Here is a 21,842-nt window from a genome sequence, read left to right on the forward strand (position 1 = left end):
AGGGTGGGGTGGCGAAGGGCAGGGCAGTAGGGCAGTGAGGGAGGCAAGGGCATTGGGTTGACCTGACCGTTCAGAAGTTCACACCAAGACTCTTCTTCCAGGTGAGGCGCAGCCCTTTCACCTCTCCTCTGATTTTAGCCGGTGTGTTATAAAAAAAGCCGCCTTCCCCAACCCAAGTGTCAGGCTCCGCGAAGGAGACGGTGGTATTGCTAACCAAGAAAGGGGGGTGTGGGAAGAAAAGACGGCGTGAGAGGAAGGAGGGGCAGGCACAGGGGCAGGCTGCCCGAGTTGCTGCTTGGTGGCTGGGCAATAGCAAGCAAGCATGAGCTGGCCAGGGAGGCCCCAGCCAGGTTAAAGAGCTGGATTGAGACAGCGTGAGCTTGTGGGTAAGTGAAGCACTGAAGTCGAGCTAGCTGCTATATGCTTGTATTTCCGACACGGTGTAAGGCTGTGCTGCGGCGTCTTGAGTGTATAGCATACGCAGAGGTTTCTCCAGCCTGGCGAGATGGTAGGTCGGTTGGTCAAAAATGGTTTGGCAGCAGCAGATCATTATCTAGCAGTAGCCTTGCCTTCCTGGGATACTTGCCTTCCTTTGGTTGCTGGAATTTGAGTTTGGGCTTTCCCTCTCGGTCCTTTCCGGGTTGCACTGGGGGACGCCGGGGCGTCTCCCAGCAGCCCACCTGCCTGAGCTCTGGAGGGAGCCCTGGAAGAAGGTTGCACCCACGGAGGGAACGTGGTACCTGACCTATGTTGGCGGGAGGGCGATGAGCTTTCTTTTCTGGACAGTGATTGGCTCTTGGGGGAAGCACTGAGGTTTCGCGGGGGGAGGCTGGGACTCCAAGGTGGGGGGCGGGGGGTTTTCCTCGGACTGCTCCGCAAGGGAGGTACGGCGGGAGTCGGTGTTGCTTTTGCCCGGGAGTCGCCGGATGGTCTTTGCCCCTGAAGCCTGCAGGAGGATACCAAAGAGAAAGAGGAGGTGGGGAGAAAACAAAGAGAAGTTAATGGCAAAGCTAACGCTACTGGCTACATCAGACTTGTGGCAGGAGAGGGGCAGCCAGGCAGTCCACATACACAGTCACACAACTATATAAAAAACTCTGATTCATATATTTTGCCAGGGTTAGTACTACACTCTCAGAACAGGAGACAAAGCCTGTCCCCCTACCTGTCAGGGACTGGCTGGATGAGAAGAAATGGTGGGAGGCACCAGCTGAGGAAACCTCCCTCCAAGACAAACCCCAGAGGAGGAAGGCTCAGAGCCCAGGGATTGGTGGTGGGACACCAAGGAGAAGTCAGGGGGAGAGGATTGGAAGGAAGGCCTGGATGCTGAAGGGGCAACAGGGTTTAATGAGGAGGAAGAGCCTGTGACAGGGAGCAGTTCAGACTCCGAGGCTGAAGCAGAGGAGGGGGGTTAGAGATAGCTGAAGAATCCAGGGAGCCTGTAACCTCACTTCTCGCAGTGAGGGAACCACCAGAAGGCCCTTGGAGCCAGATCTGAGTATCTAGGCTGAAGTCTTACTGAAGGAAGAAGGTTGAAGGTCAGGGAATGCTGTGGAAGGGGGCGTGGAGTAACTGCATAACTGGGATGGGGGGGAATCCAGCAGGTGAAGCGATACCTCTTAAAGAGAAGAGACAAATCACAATCCTGTGGGTGGACAAAAGGAGGAGCTGAGGAGCTGCTTAGAGAAGTTAGCTGGCTGAAATAGTGAGCGCTTGGCTTCAGAAGGAAGGAGGGCCTCTCATACAGACTCACCTGTTGGTCACAGCTTTATCACCTGGGCTGCTACTCAGTGCTGGAGGCAGAAGAGTTGAGGGGCTCCCGGATTTCAATTCTATCACAGGCGGCTTTGCAGGCACAATGGGGCGAGGGATTCTGCTCTTTGTGCTCAAGCCTCTCTCTTCCATCTTAACCAGGGAATATTTCTCCTGACTCCCCGTCTTCCTCGGGGTGAAGTCATCTGAGTCGTGGGTGTCCTCCTCGGAGCCAGTGGCTGAGAGTGTTTCTGAAGCTCGCCGCCTCTCATCGCTGGAGGAAGCAGAGGATGACGCACCTGAAGCTAACCTGAGCAGACGGTTCTGCCTCCTCTCCATCACTAGGCGAGCCAAATCCTGCTGCTTCAACCTCTTGTACAGCCGCTCTTTGCCAGAGTGCGAGGCCGAAAGGTCTGAGCCAGTGTCCTCTTCCGACAGCAAAACGGGGATCCGACTTCTGTACCTGACGCTGAGGGGCTTTCTGGGGCTCTCTTTCGGAACATCTGGAGGGAGTTCCATTTTCTTAAAGGATTCCATTGCAAGAGTGTTATTTTCAAGGCCAGGCTCTTCTGTATCCATCTTATCAGCTTCTTCTAAATCTGATTCAGGGGCAATTGTGCCTTTGTGTTCCAGGTCGTCCTCTTCCATTTTATTAACGCCATTGAGAAGCACAGCCTGCTCCCCTACAATTTCAGAGGTGGTTTCGATGTGATTCACCGAGAGAGCACAGCTTTCCATCTCTCCCCCTTCCAGAGCCGAGTTCACGCTCCCGTTTTCTACAAGTGCCTGATTTTCCTCCATCTCTTCCTCAATGATGATCTCTTCATACTGCCCTGGAGTAGGGTATTCCTCGTGCCTCATCAGCTGACCACCGGAAGACATGATGTTCAGATGGGTCTTTTCTGCGATGTGAACAAACGTGCGCTCAACTTTGGTGAAAGGGGATGAGGTGGTGGCCACAGTAACAGGAGGCTTTGGTTCTGACTTAAGGATGGAGGACAAGGTCCCTGGTTCCGATACATCAAGCTGGCTTCCCATTGGCTGTGGTTTCTCACTCTGTGGAGTCAATGCAGCGAGAGTGCCAAGATCGGCATCAGGAGCCAAGTCTGCGTTCACGGGAGACTTCTTGATGTCACCGGGCGAAAAGAGAACCAATGTTTTGGAGCCTTCTTCAAGTTCCAAGTCTCCTTCTGCTGCTGAGGCTCGGCCCTTGGACTCCTTTTGGTCATCAGCCAAGAGGGTGGATGGGGCACCTTCCTGACTGTGCTCAGTACTTTTCTGGCTCACGTCACTGCTTGAGTCGCTGTGCAGATCAAGCTCTTCTCCTAAGTCACCAGCTTCGTCATCATCATCTTCTTCTTCTTCTTCTTCTTCCTCCTCCTCCTCTTCTTCTTCCTCCTCCTCCTCCTCCTTCTCATATCTGTCATTTGCCATTTCTAGATGGGCTGCCGGTGGTTTGCAAGGGGCAGTTAAGACAACATTTGAGAAATCCACCTTCTTTATATGCTGGAGAATTCTGGACCGTTCCCTGTTTTCTGACACATCCCTTTTAAAGTCTTGATAAGGCAAACTTAAAGGCACCACCTTGGGGAGACCATTCATTTCAAAAGGCTTCAGTGTGAACACCTGGAGCAAGACAAGGAAGAAGAAGAAAACAGTTATCCCGAGAACACTAAATGGAAAATGTATTTGGGGCATCCGCACCAGACATTCAAAGTAGATGCACATGGCTTCCACCACACATGGTGGAAGCACATGGCTTCCACCAAACAATCTTGTGGTTCACACCCAGCAAAGCTACAATTCCCAGTGCCCAACAACAAGCGACAGTTCCCAGAATTATTTTGGGGGAAGTCATGTGCTTTAAATGTATCATTATGGACTCAGACCATGTCTGATTCATGAAAAATTGGTTAGAACTGGAGAAGGCTCAAGACAGAACCTAAAAATACTAAAAGTTGTCTTTGAGGATAGTTTCTGGACAAAGACATTACATTACCGCATGGTATTAAACTCGGTCCTTAGGGCCCGAGAGTGTCTTCTGGGATGTCTGATCAACAGTTTGTGGAATTCCCCCTTCATTCTTTTTCAGTGCTTCATCATTAATATCCAGGCATGATACTAGTAGGAAAGGAAAGGAAGGAAAGGCCACTGCTTCCCACTCATCTCAGGTCACTGCTGCTAAAGACAAGCAAGAGGCAGGGCCTCCCCTACACCTCCTGCTAGTGTGATGTCTGATGAACACTCCTGACAGGTAACAATGCAAAAGCTCATTATACACTTAATGCATCAGCCAGTCTCATGGGCCACCAAGCCATCAAACTAGAGGAGGTACAACATCAACACCAGCAATATCACTTTGAAAGAAGAGGATATAAAATAGTAAACTGGAACACATCCGATGGCTCACAGCCATTCACAATAGCATGGAAAGAGTGTTGCTATAAACATATGTGTGTGTGTGTGTGCGCGCGCGCGTGCGTGCGTGCGTGCACATGTGTGTGTGTATCTAGATCTTGATATATCTGATCTGTATACCTGAAGGAGTGTCTCCACCCATATAATTCAGCCTGACCCTGAGGTCCAGCTCCAAGGGCCTTCTGGCAGTTCCCACATTGTGAGAAGTGAAGTTACAGGTAACCAGGCAGAGGGCCTTCTCAGTAGGTGTTCCTGTGGAACACCCTCCTATCAGATGTCAAGGAGATAATAAACTTTATGACTTTTAGAATAAATCTGAAGGCAACCCTGTATAGGAAAGTTTTTAATGTTTGATGTTTTATTATGTTGTTATATCTGTTAGATGCCACCCACAGTGGTTGGGGCAACCCAGTCAGATGGGCGGGATACAAATAATAATTTTTTATTAGTATTGTTATTATATCTACAGTGGTACCTTGGTTCTCAAATGGCTTGGCTCCGGAAGAAATCAGCTCCCAAATGCCGCAAATCTGGAAGTAAGTGTTCCGGTTTGTGAACTTTTTTGGGGAGCTGAATGTCCGACGCGGCTTCCGATTGAGTGCAGGAAGCTCCTGCAGCCAAATGGAAGCTGCGCCTTGGTTTTTGAACAGTTCCAGGAGTCGAACGGACTCCCGGAATGGATTAAGTTTGATAACCAAGGTACCACTGTATAGAACTTGATATGCTTAATTAGGCTTTTCTCTCCCATCCACAATGTGCTGCCCTTCAGGAGAGGAAGACAGGAAGGAGCAGGGACTAGTCCCATTTTTTCCTTTGAAAACATTAAAACAAGATTAAATAATAGATCCACAGTTGGACCACCTTACTCACAGGCAAAAAAAAAAAAAATAAGTTTTGGAAGGGCCATTGTCAAATATTTTCCAGGGGTGCCTGAGATTCTCTAGCAATTTGGAGGGAGCCTGGGATTTATTCATTTATAATTATCAGAAAATTCTTAGGGTGGTGTCGATGCTGGATTTCCTAGCCATACTGCACGGCCCACCTGTGCCTGAGAATCCGTCAAGGATGTGAACTGCAGGGAGAGTGAAATGCCTTTGTGCACTGTTACCATGGAGTCCCACAAAAAGAGATGAGGAATAGAAATAAGAAAGCAGGGGCAGGATGAGACCACACAAAAAAAAAGAGGCTGGGGGAAGATGGTGTTGCAGAGAGGAGCGGGTGCCGTGAGAACAAGAGGGAGCATTAGCGGAGATAAGACTCCAGGAGTTGAAGGTTCAACCAGGGTAGGGAGGCTGTGGTTGAGGCACATGCTGTCTTCTTGCTCCACCAGGACTGCTGGCCAGAAGAAAGAAGGACAAGAAATTCCAGGTGGTGTATCTACATGACAGATCATAATCCTCCTGTCCCAGGAAATTAGTAATATAGTCATACCTCGGGTTGAAGTAGCTTCAGGTTGAGCGTTTTCAGGTTACGCTCCGTGGCGACCCAGAAGTAACGGAATGCGTTACTTCCGGGTTTCGTCGGTCGCGCAGACGCTCAAAATGACGTCACACGCATGTGCAGAAGAGGCAAATCGCGACCCGCGCACATGCAGACGCGGGTTGCATTCACTTCAGGATACGAACGGGGCTCTGGAACGGATCCTGTTCGCATCCAGAGGTACCACTGTACTAGACACTTAGGTCTCTGCCATGGGTGTCTACTTTGCACTGCTTCTAAATTTACCTGCTGTTATTTATTTATTTTGTGGTCCCCACCCTGCACTCAGCTCTCACCTGCGGCTCCTAAAAGCTGTCAGTGTGCGACAGCCGCCACATCGCAGAAACGGCTTCGACAGGCCGGCTAAACCAGGTGAAGGTAAACTGATGGATCTTAAAACTTTGGTGAGTTAGGGACTTCCCTGCATGCAGAGACAGGCTCTGGAGGATTGAACGGACGACACCAGCAGTGGGCCCAACAGTCAAGAAGGACACCACATTCTTTTCTAGGCCCTTGTGTCCCTCCTAATGGCTCATGGAGGCAGCAGCTGTGCCAAAAAGCTGGAAAACTACAATGGATTAACCAGGCAGCAGCGAGCAAGAGGAGTTTTAAAAGTGTGGGGAGTGGGTGAGGTTGTCTTACCATGACACCTCCTTCTCAGAGAAAGCCAGAGGATACTTTTTCATTTCGGGATTAGCAACCCCAGTGGGAGAAAGGGGTCAAAACCAGAGGAAGAGACATTCCTAGACCAGTGTTTCCCAAAGTGGGCAATATCGCCCCCTGGGGGGGGAAGCTGGAATGATCCAGGGGGGCAGTAGTAGCCTTCTAGTAGTGCAATTAGGGGGCGTTGAATAAAAATAAGGGGGAGGTGGAAGTATAAAGAAAGAGAAGGAAATTTTGAAAAATCGTTCATATTTAATCTGTTGTGTAATGACGCTTACTACCAGTTCGGGCACAATTGCTGGACAGAAATGCCTCCCCTGGATTCAGCATTTGTGCTGGAAGCAAAGGGTTTTCCCGGGCTTGGGTGAACCTTTTTTGGCATCACCCAGGAAATAGGTCACAGCTTGCCTGTCTATTTGTGTTATGCACTGAAGTCATCACCCTGGGCCAGCAGGGGGATACTGTGAATAGTTATGCAAATGAAGATTCAAAAGTGATGTTCAGTGATTGGATAGTTTTAGAAAGTTGCTACAGTAACGTTGTACTAGAGCTCTATATAAGCAGGCTGACTGAGCCCTTCAGCTCAGTTCTGTTCTGGCCTCTGAATAAACAAGAGCTGTTTGAAGAATCGCTGTGTCGTCTGATATGTTCACCCACAACCTAACAATTTGGCCAATGGCAGGTGAGCTGTGGCACCAGCCCTGCCCCTGGGGTAGATCGGACTGAGCCGGCAGGTAGATTGGGGGGGGGGCTGAGTAATTATTATTTTTCAAGGGGAGGCAGTAAGTTTGGGAATCTCTGTCCTAGACTGTATACAACACAGCAGCCAAAACCTTTAAACCCAGCATGACAACAGCTGTAACGAGCAGAACAGAGCTCTGTTGCTGGAGGTTCAGAGGCTAGGAGTGCCTTTTATCAGCTGCAAATGGTTTGACAGCTACGGCCATTTGTGGGCCAGGAAAGCCTTGCCATGGTAGTTCATGCATTGGTTACTTCAAGACTGAGTTACTGCAATCTGCTCTGGGTGGAGCTTCCCTTGCGCTTGATCCGGAAGCTGCAGTTAGTGCAGAATGCTGCCACATGATTGCTGACAGGAGTGAGGCCTTGCCAGCATTGAACATCTGTGCTGAGAGAACTGCGCTGGTTGCTCATTTGCCACTGGGCCAAGTTCAAGGTGTGACGATTAGTGTCTAAAGCCCTTAACAGCTTGGGACCAGTTTACCTATGAGATTGCCTTACTGCATTCAATCGCTTTGATCTACTACAGGTGCCACATAATACCTGTTCTGCATTTATAAGAACATAATCATATTGTGTGGCAGCATCTACACTTTGGAACTCCTTGCCTATTGAAACCAAGCAGGTGCCTTCAGTGTATGCTTTTTGGTGCCTGCTAAAAAACATTTGTGTTTACACAAGCTTACCCAGATGCTGATTGGGTTGTTGTTTATTGGGTTGTTTTTTTTGTCTTTAGCACGCATTTTGTGTTTTTATACTGTGATTTAATGTTGTACCCCTGAGATTTGTGGGTAGAGGTGGTATACAAATTTAATAATAATAATAATAATAATAATAATAATAATAATAATAATAATAATAATAGAAAGGGGATGTGAATTGTAACCTGCTTCAGTATTCTAACTTTTTCTATGTTTTAAAAGATGCTTGTGAATTTTTTTCTTGATAACTTCTTTGCTTTATCTTTTCGTACAATGCTTTGAAGCCCTCCCCCCCCCTTACAATTAAGTGGTGTGCAAATCTTATGAAATAAATAAAGTAGTTAAACTATGGAACCCGCTCCCACAGGGTCGGTGATGCCCACCAACCTAGATGTCCCAAAAAGAGTATGAGACAAATTTATTGACTGCTACTAGCTACGATGGTTACGTTCTGCTTCCACAGTTGGAGGCAGTCATGTTTCTGAACACCAGTTGCTGCAAACTTTAGGAAGGGGAGAGATGCCCTTGTGCTCGAATCCTGCTTGTGGGTTTCCCACAGGCACCTGGTTGGCCACTGTGAAAGCAGGATGCTGGGCTGGATGGGCCATTGGCCTGATCCAGCAGGCTCTTCTTATGTCCTTAACCTCAAGACCACTGAAGTCATTTTTAAAGCGTTTCTTCTAGCAAGAACCAAATGTGGCTTGACAGTCCTCTCTATCCAGCCTTCGGGGATTTCTCCCAGCCGTGTTTAAGCCTGGACCTGCTTTGCCCTAAAATAGCTTAGGTGCTTTTACTTGGCTGGAATGTGGCCTTGAGCTGTAAGAATGACTCTTTTGCAGCTGGGATGTACTGTATTTTTCGCGCCATAAGACGCACCTGACCATAAGACGTGCCTAGTTTTTAGAGGGGGAATGCAAGGGGGAAAATATTCTTTAAAGGGAGCGCTGAGCAGAGCCTGTATGCATCCCAGGCTCTGCTCAGCGCTCCCTTTAAAGAGCTGTGTGGAGCATGTGTGTGGCGCTTGCAGGCTTTTCCCCGAGGAGGGAGAAGGGCAGCCCGCCTGCATTTGCTCCATAAGACACACACACATTTCCCCTTACTTTTTAGGAGGGAAAAAGTGCGTCTTATAGAGCGAAAAATACGGTACATTGTAACAAAGTTAAAAGTCTCAAATTTCAGTGTGATGCCCAAAATCGGCTGCTTCCCTGCTTCTTGTGCTTCATTCTAAATCACAGCACCCCCAAGGCTTCGCCCCAAGTGCGACCAAAACAGTTGCGCTCCTCTAAATTCGCCTCTGCTTTCCCTCTGGGTCCACCCACCATCAGCATGCAGAAAGATTGCTCACAAGGGAATGAAACCCCTAGGATGAAAAAGGTGCTCCACCAGTTATCTAGAATCAGATTAAGCTGCTTATATGGGGTCAGCCGTTTTGCTGATCGAGCCCCGAATTGTCTATTTTGAGTTGCAGCAGCTGTCCAGAGTCTCAGATAGATGAAACTATGAGCATGGGGATTGATTAGTGGAACTGCTGAAGGAATGACCAGCTGAGAGAGAGCAATCTCTCCTGCACTTGTGGTGTTCCTCTTGCACTCATGGGAGTACATTTGTCCAGCAAGGGTGATCTCTTGCCCCACTCCACCCCAAATAGCACAGCGCTTGTTATTTGTCTAGCCCTATGAGTCAAACCTCTGGCCAATTTTTTAAGCCACTCCAGAACACGGGATTTTACTTTGTGAGCCGATAGTTCAAAGGAAGTTGGTGTGGGTGCAGATGGGTGTCTTGGGAGAAGCTATACCCCATGGTGTCAACTTTGCCATATGAGCTGTGCCCTCAGCTGAAGTGAGTGACATCACCAGTCAACCTGAGGCAGCAGGCACACTAAATCTGCTACCACCAGTGGTCTCAACACGCTGGCATGCTCAGAGATGGCTGTAATCTTCTCCACAGTGCAGAAGGGGCTACCATTGGAGCTCTCCTGTCTGAACACACAGGGAGAATAAATTTCCGGCCACTGAACAGAACTCTCCTCGGTTCCTAGAATGGGTATGGGGAAGCTGTTTTCTTCTCCATCTGTGCTATGAGAAAGATCAAGTTGTTGACTACATCCAAGCTGGGGTGGGGAGATGAACTATTTCCCATGCTCCTCCCTGTCCAAGGGATCACTAGGGAGTTCTGGAAGGGAAAGGAAAGGGTGGGATGTGTGTGTGTGATAGAATCACAATATAGCGTCCAGAGGAACTCCAGTAAAACTCTACTCTGCTGTCCAGACAGCAGGACTCATCAAGCATAGCAGGGGATTTCCTACCCACAGTTGAAGTCAGAGGTTAACTCTGTCTTCCTTCAAGAGGAGGTGATATCCCAGAAGGGAAATAATAATAATAATAATAATAATAATAATAATAATAATAATAATAATTTATTTATATCCCGCCCTCCCCAGCCGAAGCCGGGCTCAGGGCGGCTAACAACAATAAAATAACACAACATTCTAAAAGCATTTCATTATAAAAATTAATTAAAATCAAATTGATGGCAACCATTAGGCTAAAGTTCTGTAGAGATTGCCAAAGAAGGGAGTCAGGCTGCGCCCTGACCAAAGGCCTGGTGGAACAGCTCTGTCTTGCAGGCCCTGTGGAAAGATGTTAAGTCCCGCAGGGCCCTAGTCTCTTGTGACAGAGCGTTCCACCAAAATACTTTGCCCTGGTTACGTATTGGGGGGAAACAAAAAAAAAACACAAATGTGCATATATACTGGCACTGCCCAATGGCAGAGTTCTTGCATATGGACCTGCAAGTTGCATAAGAACAACAAAAGTATTTTTTCCCCCAGTGAAGGTCAAACTCAAAGAAAAACAACCATCACGAAGTTCTGCCTTTGATTCTTTAATAAGGTTTTGGTAGTATACAAGCTTTTTTCCGATTGTCTGGATACATGGATTTAAAAAAGGCACAAAATCCATTGCACAGCTTCGGTTTAGTTTTTTGTTTCTTTTCCTTTTTTTAGATGAAGTTGCTTGTTAACTGTGATTTCAAGTGTAGGATCTTACAGTACTCTGCAGCATTTACAGCGTGTTCTACATACCAGTAATTCAGTGCATGCTTTTATACATGAGACAGAATTAAAATTCTCTCTCGCCTTTAGCCTCTCTATATACACAAATAATACAGTGCTTTTATTGTGAAAAAAGCTTCAATATTTTTTATTCTTCTTGCATGCTTGGTGCGCCCGGGAGAATAGTGCAAGCATATTATACAATGTTATTGCAGTACAAAAGGGTGAAGGGTGGGGTGGGGATCTGGGAGTGTTACCTTAGGATCTTGCGGGGAATACACGCAAAGAATAAAAAGGCTCAGGGAAAACAAAACTTTTGAACCCCTTCAGGCAGCTTGGTCCTTCCAGGCTAATTCCTGCTCTCCCTCAATTAAAGGTAAAACATGCCACTCTCCCAGGAAGAAGGGCCTCCATGCCTTCCTCAGCTGATGCCGTGGCAAGTGCTCCTGCTTAATATATTTATGTCCTTCTGCAGTGACTCCAAGACAATCTAGTACCTGAGGTTTTCAAGGGGCTTTCTAAACATTAAGAATCAGCTGCCCGTGCAAACAAAACAAAACAAAATAAAATGCTCAAGATATCCAAACTAACGTTTTGGAAAAACAATTCAGGATGCACCTGTGCTCTAAGACAAGAGGCAAAGGTAACACAGTTGGCCGTAGGATCACACACACTCTTTGCAGAGTGATTTCCCCCATTCTGACTTAATTCTGTTTAGGGTATACACTGACATAAACTCCAGTGCTGGGGGTTTTCCTCTAAGGACGAAGAGCACGATCCCACAGCCTGTTGCTGATCTCTCAAATGTTGCTCAAGAGATCAGCTCCTTTGTGTGTCTGGCCCTTTAAAGTGATGAAGAGTGCAATTCTATGAACAGTGACTTGGGAGTGAGTCAAAGTGAATTTGACGGCACTCACATCTGACTAAACTTGGGTGTCCATGTTGCGTAAACAGAACAGAAACAAAATAAATTTGACTCTGCATCCTTTTATTAAAATCTCACTACCAACTGAACAGTAGCAGCAAGCCTGTAGTTTTAGGAGATAAGGCAAAGCAAGGATATGCTGGTCCCTGAGGATTTTTATTATTAATTATTATAACTGCGCATCTGGAAGCTGGAAGGCCTGAGAAACAGAAAACAAGCATCTGAAACTGGAAGAGGCCTTAGCCCTGAGAAATGCAGCTGGCAAACCAACAATTAAGAATCCAGCTTTCTCTGGAATAGATTTGTTTTTAAGTCAGGGCCTTAGCATATCCTGGAAGCAGCATAATCCTTTGCCAGCAGAATAGGATGTTTAGATGGGACTTGGAGACTTGGGTTTTGAACCTCCTGGGAACCATGGACCTTGTATGATTCCTGCCTTTTGAAATATGAAAGGCACAGTGTCTTCCAGAAGAAACTGCACAGTGGAGCGACAGTAATTCCCTTCCCACAACCTCAGCAGTCTACACTTTAGTGCTACAGCAGATGTATGACTTTCTAATACTTTGCTATCAGATGCTAGTTAACCCTTCACTGGCTTTTGTAGGCAGAGGGCAGGTCTAGATGGTGCCTCCCTGTCCTGGTTCAGCACTGCAAGTGCTGCAAAACCAAGAAAGCAGGGTGTGAACCCATCAGAAGGCGCCTACTTTCCCATTACTCCCTGCTGAAGACACCCACTGCTCTGCAGATTACACAAGCCCATGCTGGCTATCCCTTTCACATTATATAGCCCAATGAAGCACTAGCAAAGGCTACAATGTGGATTGCATGGATCAGACGTGCTGAAACTAAGTCCAGCTGTGTTTGCCCTTATTGGATCATTTGTTGCTCTATTTTATTGGTGGGGAGGACAGTAAAGCCGATATGGAAGGGAGAAAATTTCACTGACAATTGTTCTTGTCTTTCCCTAACAAATAAGAGGACACAGAAAAATCATCTGGGAAATATTAATTTCTCCCCAGTGCATTGAGAATGCTGAAGGTGACCTTGACCTTGCCTTTCTCAGGAAGGACCAAAGGGAAGGGGCAAGTAAGTGTCCCATGAGCATCCTTCTTATTCCATTGGTAACATGGAGCAGCTTTTGCAATGTGGGTACATTTCGTGTTGGCAGATCACCTGTCTGCACTTGCAATGATGTGTTGATAAGGAAGCTCTGTGATTTCTTATAAAGAAAGATATAATTAAGCCAGGTGCACTGAGGTGACAGGACCCAACAGAAAAACACATCACGTCATAAAAAATGGGGGGGGGGGGGAATTCCGAAGCGCAAGTTTGTATCCGAATGTTAAGTTGCATGCAAGGTGAATGCAAAATGGAGGTCAACTTTCAACCCCCAGGTTACATGGTTTAGCAGCTTGTTTTAAAAAAAGTACATTCAATAGAAGATCATTTTCTCAATGGTTTGAGTAGTACAAAGAAGGACTTTCAATACATCAAATGGAGAATTAGAAACATTTCCTATAAATGTCATCTTTGTGCTGTTTCGTGGAACTGCTGATGCAGATCTAAATGTTATAGTGACCCAGAAAGTGATTAAATGGTAAGAGTCTAACAAGGTAAGAGTCTAACAAGGAAAGGAGCTAGAACAATTGACCGATTGCTTACCTTACTAGGCAACATTACACAAAACACACACCCTACCAGATTCATACTGTTGTGGGGAAAGACAACACCCAATAAATCACAATTCACAGTGCCACGCAGCTTCAACCAAGCGCTCTTGTACAGAAAGATAGCTGAAAGGGCATAGGGTGCGAGTGGTGCAAGATAATGCAGGGACAAAACTATGATGGCCTATGTCTTCAAAAGTCTAGTCCATTTGACCCAATGCTAAATCAGATGAGAAGCTGCCCTGCAACCTCAGCAGCTCAGAGGACCAGGCTTGAGGGTTCCAACCCCAGTGGAAGTATACAATTTGTGCCCTTCTTCCAGCACTGGAATATGATGGTAGCATCAACAGCTGCACAGGTGCCTAACCCCTGGCACACAGGGACAGAGCCAGCAGACAGCACTCTACATTGCCTGCTAAGAAAATGTGAACATCCCAGCAGCCCCTTCGTCATTAGCACAGCTCTAGGGTTGGGTGACGGGGGTGAATTTTGTTGGTAGCGTGTCTTTTATAGTGAGACAGAGGGATGGTGATTGTGATCTACGGACTACACATATGGTACCACTTTGCTGCTTCAGGAAAACTGCCAAAGTGATTTTTCATCTATCTGATTGAACTACTTTCTTTGCAATACTAAATTCAAAAACAGGGCTTGCATACTAAGACACTGCCTTCCCAGCACCGAAAAAGCTTGCCACATACCATTGTAAGACATATCAGGGTGACAACTGCTGTTTGTGGGTCTTGGACACAGTGCATCCACGTCCAGTCAAAAAAACAGAAGATCCAGTAGTTAAAACAACAATAGCAATGGGGCAAATATGAGAAAGGGGGACACACTATTTGGTTTTTAATATGGCCTTCATTTCCATAACCTGCCAGTGTCCACCTGTAGCTCACATCATAAAGAAGGAGCTGGTTAAACAGAAGGTAGCCAATTTGGAGAGGAAGAAGAAAGGGAAACCACCCATGTTCTCAAGTACAGGAAAACTGCACCAAAGCACTCCTGTTGCATACCCACAAAGATCAGGAGAGAAACAATGGTGGGCAAGATATGGACTGAGGCACAAAAACATGTCACTTCAAGCAGCAGGCTGGGGTGCCAGGTTTATTTGTAGGTATATGTGCTAATCTGCTGCTTGAAATGATGAAAAGCTGGGACACTTACTTGCCAGTAAAATCTCCCTGTGTGTAAAAACACAAGTCAGCCCAATGGCAGGTTGGCAAGCCTATTCACAAGTAACATTACTCATGGGTTGGCGAGGAAGCCTGACTTAGAATAGGGGACATTGCTCAGTGTGTTATCTATCCAAAAACTGGGATGGTGGGGTTGTGGGGGATGCAGAAAACTTACTACATTGGTGAAGTACGAATTTTGCTGCAACAAAACATGGAGGCATCACACATCACACATGCATCGCACACCCGGCCCCCTTCACCTTGGGGCAACCTGGTGTCTCTGTTCACAACCAACCCATATGAATGAATATTAGCAATTCTGTCCTCTCCCCCTGAAACCACCTTATTCAAATATTATTCACACACTAATGTGTTGAACAAGCAATAATGGCACATGGAGAAAGCACCATCAAAACTCATGAGAGAGGAATGAAGCAGCACAGACTGTAGTGCCTACTTCAGACACCTGCACAAAAAGATACATCATTGGGAAGCTCAGACTATTTCATGTCAAAGGAGCAAAAATGAAAGATATTTCACAGAATCTTTGATACTGGATTCACAGTAACGGATCTATGGTGTAGTTTAACACACACATAAAACAGAGATCCCAACCTTCTTTGGATATTAATGAACCTTGGATGCTTTTTTTCTCTCGTCCAGCCGGAATAGCATCCCCAGGTCCTGCATACACTCCAATTGCATTCTTCTTTCTTACATCTTCTCTAGAGCATCAAATTCACTCTCATTACACAGCTTATCACAAACTGGAATATAGCAGCATTGGGACTGTTGAATCAAATTGTCCTTTCCTTCCATTAGAGGTGGAGGAATTTCAACAGCAGAACAAGGATTTTATTATTATTATTATTATGGAGTAGCTATGTTAAATATATAAATAAATAAATAAATAAATAAATACTATGCATATATATACAAGTGTGTACATGTTTTTGTAAAGCACTTCAGAACATTTGGGATGAAAGATGCCATAAAAAGCTAATATTTCATCATATATACATCATATGGAGGAACTGCCTGCCTGTTGTCTTGCAAGCCATTTCCAAACCATAGGCTGAGTTGCTGCAGAGTCATGGAATGTTCACAAACATTCCAATTTGTAAGAGGAAAGTGCCATTCAAAGTATGTTGACTATCAGAGCCACTGCTCTGAAGGAAACCAAAGGTTTGCCTGGGAATAGAAACTAAGGGAATGCCAACAAGAAACTGAATTTGTGTGCTACTGAGAGGAAGGGGACAAAGAGGCAAACAGAGCTGATAAACTGAGTGCAAAGGCTGCTAGAGACAGGGTAGTTGGAGGATGGGGCAGTAATAATGAAACATATGGTATTGAGAAGCCGATGGAAGAAAGGGAAGAGACTGCAGGAAAATGAGATAAAATAGTGTGCTAGGGGGAAAACTTTGTAAAAGGCCTTCTGGCAAATGGAATTGTTGTTATAGGGAAGACAACAGAGGGGCAAGGGACTGAGTAAGGAGCTGAGGGACAAGAAAACCAAGAAGGTAGTGTGGTAATTTATTGTATCAAGTCAAAACAGACTCCCTCTCAAATGAAACTTTCACGCAAAACATAACTCAAGTTTTATGAGCAACTCCTATGTTTATTGCTCTTTGCAGTTTTTGAGAAATAAACAATCCAATAGTGCCCACTGATCTGTGTGGATGAAAAGATTTTGGTCTTTATGAAGCACAGAGCAAAAACAATCCAAAAAGCTTTGCCCTGTATATTCTCATAATCTAGAGACCTTTGAAACAAAACTGAACACTCACCAAGTCTCTGGTCCTCAACACATTACTCTGTTGGTGAGACATTGCTGGTGCAAAGCCCATTAATTGCAAATCAAGTTTGTGTCAGTGAGGTATTTTGAACTTCAAGCTGCTTGGCAGGAAGAAGCTATTATTTTGCAGCTCAGGCTTTGATGCAATGCATGCTGTATAAGCAAAACTGTGATCACTAGAGCTGGGTTTCTCCTGCAGTATCAGCCTGAAGAGAAAATGCTGTACTAAAAATATGAGTACAGGAAGCTTTCCATTAACTAGCTTCCTCAAAACATAAATTTCATTGCCACTGTACAGAATGCCATTTCTGATGAGAGATTAGGAGCATTGGAACATGACTCTGTGTTTACTTAGAAGCGAGTTTAATGAGTTTTATTGTAAAGGCAGTGTGCATAGGACTGCAGCCTTAGAAATGCAAGGTCTATAATTTCCATGTGTGCACACGCACAAACATATCAAGTTGAAAATGACCCCCCTGACTCAAGAGGGATACTAAATTTTCAAAACTGGAGGATCAAAACCTCTTATTATTCTGTTCCATAGGCTCTTATCTAATCCCTCAGAATGGCAAGAAATGCTTCAAAAAATAAAACCAAGTAGGAATGGCATGGCTAATAACACACACAAACTTACATAATGATATTGTGAAAGCAGAGAGAACTGTTGTGTGGAATTAAGATAAAATCTGGAGGAAACCAAAGAAAATTCTGCTGGCGAGAAAGTAAATTAACAGAAGAATTTATCTCAAGTTAAGACCAGTACTTGGCTATGAATATAAATGATACTGAGGCAGCTTTAAGTTTAGACTTTCTTCTCTTAGAAAACGGAGTGTTTGAGAAAGTGAGTGTGTCTGATATATGTACTGCTCTGAATCTCTTATCATCTCCTAAGTTTTTGTTGTTCGGTTTTTTCCCATTCTAAAATCTGAGAGAGGTATGTAGTTTGGAATTTGTCTGGTGGCCCAGAAATGCTCCTGTACATCTGAAAGATTCAACGGTTTTCTCCTGGGACTTTCCCCCCCTTAAAAACACGCACACTATAAATAATCAACTTGAAAACAGTCCCATTATTTTTGTTTAGTCTGACATCACCACATATGGCAAGCACCACTGCAGAAAATGGCAGGAAGGAATGCTGCTGGGAAGATTGCAGCCAAGTCTCTAGCTGAAAGGGCATACCGTTATCAAGTTCTAAATGGTTAAAAGGGGCTGTGCAGTAAGTGTGTCAAAAAGCGCAAATCTTTCTGCTTTGAAAAGAAAACTCACATATTGATAAGCTTTGCTATCAATCACAATAAATGCTTTTAGAATGTACCACTCATTTGCAACTGAATTATCACTATACTGAAGAGCAGACCTTTGAACCTAGCTGAAAATCTCGTATCTGCTACCCCCTTCACCTGGCCTTGGCTTAAAATCATGACCCTGGTTGGCTTGCATTAGAGTTACTTTGACAAAAGCACTTAGTCCATTCCCTCAGGGCCAAGGAACATGAAAGGCTCTTGTGCAGCAATTAAAACCCAGGCAGGATATAGAGGCAATCTATTGAGCCTCCCTGTTCTTGTTTTTTACTCTAGATGAGAGTTCCATCACACTGGACAGTTTTGCAGAATCTGCTCTTTTGATGAGGAGAGCACAGCAAAAAGCACAGCAATAAACAAATGTTTTTTTAAAAAATAATGTTTAAGCCAGTTGGGATTTGGAGGCCCAATTCCAGTGTGTTGACCATTCCAAGCTGGCATCTCTGTGGGGCAAGCCTTAATTATCTTAAAAACACCCCCATAATAATTAAAAAAAACCCCATGCTATTAAGCCCCAGAAAGCTCTATAGCACAAAACCAACTACTACACCAGAACCTTCAGTATTCTGCTTCTTCAATCTTGGACCAAGTTTCTTTAAGTCTTATGTTTTGTTCTTCGGTGAATCTGCTCTAAGCACCTCAGAATCACTCAGCTCCTACACTGTTCAAGAGACCTGGATCAAGCTGGTTCATGGTATCCCAGTTTAGGTCAGGATGATATCCAGTTAATACTAAACAAAACTTTAGCTTAGGACAGAGGGAGATTTTATCACATCTAACTGTGCACATCAAAGAGGTTCACAGCTTGCAGTGGGGTAGGCAGGGTGGTTGGAGGCTAACTGACAATTTTAAGTCACATTTGAGATTTAAAGACACCTCTTCTCTGGCTCTGAATAATCTAACCTAACCAGCTAAAAGCAAGGGGTGGCTCTCGCAACCAAAATCTTGCTTTTTCATACTGCCTGAATAGATTTTGGCTGATGAGACTCTGTCTTCTCCACCAAGAGAAGCTGGATGTTTGAAATAAAAATGAGTATTTTTGTCACTTTCCAAGTTAAAAACAATTAGAATAGGTTTAAGTTGGTCAGTTCCTTCTTATACACAAGCTTAAAATCTGTTTCTCCTCAGAAATGCACAAAGCCAGGCCAGAGGCAAGAAGCTAGCCTCCTTGTTTCTGAAGCCAGGAAGCCTTTATAGCAATCAATAGATGGGTTAAGATAAAAATTGTTGCTATACTGTCATGCCTGGCAGATAAGAGTTGGAAAAGAATAAGTGCAGGCGGATCTACGCAGAGTTAAGTGACAAAAATAGTCACAGAGTGAAGACAAAACCACAGGGGTGCAAGGGCTGCAGTCTGTATGTCTTACACAAGCTGCAATAAAAGTACTGTGATTTTGGCTGTCAGGGTGATTTGCAAATATGTCAGTGTACATCCCTCTCAGCTCCTGAGCTCTTGACCCAAACTTCTCATGCGTGTTCCCCTGAATCAAGGGCTGAGTGAAATCTGAGGGGAAGCACAAATCACAGATCAAGAATTTGGTACAGATTTTATCTGACTGGGAAGACAGCTCTCTCTGATACCTGTGGTGCCCCTCCCCTGTCTCCTGTCTGTTTGCTGAGACAGCTCTACGCTCGTCACCCCACTGCTGGAGGCCACCGCCACAGAGCCCTGATGTAAACCTCTTAATGTGTTACATGTCCATACTATTTGTATTCTCATCTTGAGTCGTGACGCAGCCTCGGGCCCAGCAAGCTGGAGAATGAGAGAGGTGGGTGTTCTGAGTCTCTGTGTGTTTTTTTCTCTCGCAGGGGACTTGGAAGTTTACAGTACCTTTGAGGCCAAAGTTGTCTGGGATTCAGTATTGCATTAAATGGTGACACACTGGGCAGGTGGGCTCTATTATTGCATTACAAAGGCTGCTGCTTCCCCCGGTACAGGCTATGTTTTGTGTGTGAAGCGGGCCCACACCTGCTGGAGCTGGGATCTGGAAATGCGGAGGACAGAAGGCATGAGTCTGTGGTTTCCTGCTGTGAGGGGCATGTGCCTGCGGTGGGGCATGCGCACGGGGCTGCTCTCCGCCGAACGGCTGCGCTGTATGAAAGTGCCGCCAAGGTGAGGGTACTGTTCTGTCTCCAGGGTTGAGGAGGAGAAAACGGAGGACGCCAGTCTTCTGAGGGGGCTGTACCTCGGGAGGGAGTGCTGAGAATGCCTGTCCTCCTCCAACTGCAAAAGACCAAGAAGAGTGGAGGAAAAGGTGTCAGGCAAAGACTTGACTCGCCCCTGGCTTGTGCTGCGCATGCTGCAGAAATCTTCACTGGCGGGCGGCAAACCCTCTGGCTTTGCAGGGCTTTAATTACAGCCTCGGGGTTCACCCTTACTAGGATAACACCACACTGTTACTTGGAGAGGCCTTTTATGTGCAAGCCACCAGCCCTGATTTAAAGCTTTTAATGTGCTACAGCTTCAAAACATCATACGATGTAGGGGCAGGAGTTACAGTTATGCCCTACCATTAAACCTTCACAGAAGGGGAGCAGGCCTGAACTTCCATTAAGGTTAGGAAACAAAACCTCCCTTCCTCACCTTTCTGTCACTCCCTCTCTCAAAGTTCCCTCCCGCCAACTCAGAGATTGGTTAATTGGCAGCTTGGATACGTTTTAGTGTATTGCACTTGTTACAGCAAGGAGTGATCTAATTAGGCATTTTTAAATTAAGTGTTAATGAAGGGTAATACAGACATCTTGCAACAGGGAAATGCAGTCTTTCACCCTATCAAATATGCTGCTTCAAGGTTTTCCTAATTCATCTTGATTGGCAACTCCACACGTACATGCTGTGAGCTTCACAGCAGTGGGCACAGCAAAGGCTAAAGGGGGCTCTGTCTAGCATGCATACACAACAAACCTGCTGCAAGTTTTACTGGTGCCTTGGAAGGTCAAGAAAAGGGAGTTGGGTGTCACCCCTGGAGGGACCTGCCCACCATACCTTTCTTTCCTCACTTATTAGGCAATTTATTCCTCCTCTTCACTCTCCTTTACGCAAATGCTCACACAAACATACATATATTGTAGAAATCCCCGACTTACTCATTTCCCTTTCCTATCTCCTACCCACAGATGGGCCAAGTAGATCAATATGAGGACAAACTGAACATTCAGGAAAAACACAACATACAATAATGTTGTGCTACTGCATTGCTTGAGATCAGCAATTGTGAATTAACTATTTGTGATAACCCTCGTCTTCAATTCCATCAATGGGGAGGAAAGAAACCTGCAAACTGCATAGTGCATAGGCAATTAGATGGGTTTTCTGCAGTGTGCTGTGCTCAAAGACTCATCCCCTTGCTTTGGCCAATGAATCAAGTGCTCTTCTTCTCCCATCCGCTCACAGCCACACAGTTGTACAGAATTCACAAGACTGAATTTGTTCTGGAAGGAAGATTAGCTAGATCTAACTGCTTTCTGGAGGAACGGTTTGCCCAGTTTCCCCTTTAAAAAATCTCTCCAAAGAAGACTTTGCGGCCTCCCTTCAGGAATCTTGTACTAGTGCCCTACTATTCCTGCAGTAGATTTTTGCTATAAGCCAACTTAAATTCAATACCTTCCACCCTCAATAAATAACTGTTGCTCCTCTTTACCTTATCATTACAGGCCACCCCTTACTCTTCTTTTCCACAAGGCAAATGTCCCTACTTTCTGCAACATTTGTCACCATAAACTTTATACAATCTTTATACAAACTTTACACATTGAGGTAATCAATGACTAAATTGACTATGATTAAGTATCATATCTTCCTTAAAACTTTGCCCCAAAATATTAATCCTCACTGCATCACTAAATAGTCTCTGTTTTATTGAATGGTGTCTACCCATATAGATTGCTTTGCTCAGAACACCTATGGTTTCAAACAAAAAAATGCATCACATCAAAAAGTTACAAGAAATTTGAATCTTGAGCAGTAAGAGACCCCCTTGCAGGGGGAACAAGTGATGCCTTTTCATACAATCATGGAGTTGGAAGGGACCCTGAGGATCAACTAGTCCAATTCCCTGCAATGCAGGAATATGCAAGTGCAAGAGTCTTGTCATACTGACTAATATTAATATTCTCAGAGAGGCCACAACTTGACTACGTTGCTTTGGAAAGAATATTGAGCAGCATACAGTA

The 21,842-nt window shown here is 45.3% G+C and overlaps 1 protein-coding gene across 1 annotated transcript in view; it reads right to left on the reverse strand.

Annotated features, from left to right (window-relative positions):
- Positions 1-410: 410 nt before the first annotated feature.
- Positions 411-21,842, reverse strand: part of TTBK1 (tau tubulin kinase 1) — an 88,602-nt gene continuing 67,170 nt past the window's right edge. Inside the window, exons 13-14 of the mRNA XM_081855118.1 lie at positions 1,754-3,378; positions 411-946 (exon numbers count right to left, since the gene is read on the reverse strand). Coding sequence (XP_081711244.1) covers positions 550-946; positions 1,754-3,378 — 2,022 coding nt within the window. The 3' untranslated portion in view covers positions 411-549. The remainder of the gene's footprint in view (positions 947-1,753; positions 3,379-21,842) is intronic.

The sequence above is a fragment of the Podarcis erhardii genome (genome assembly GCF_964252035.2).
Source record: "Podarcis erhardii genome assembly, chromosome: 3".
In the NCBI taxonomy this organism is placed as follows: Eukaryota; Metazoa; Chordata; class Lepidosauria; order Squamata; family Lacertidae; genus Podarcis; species Podarcis erhardii.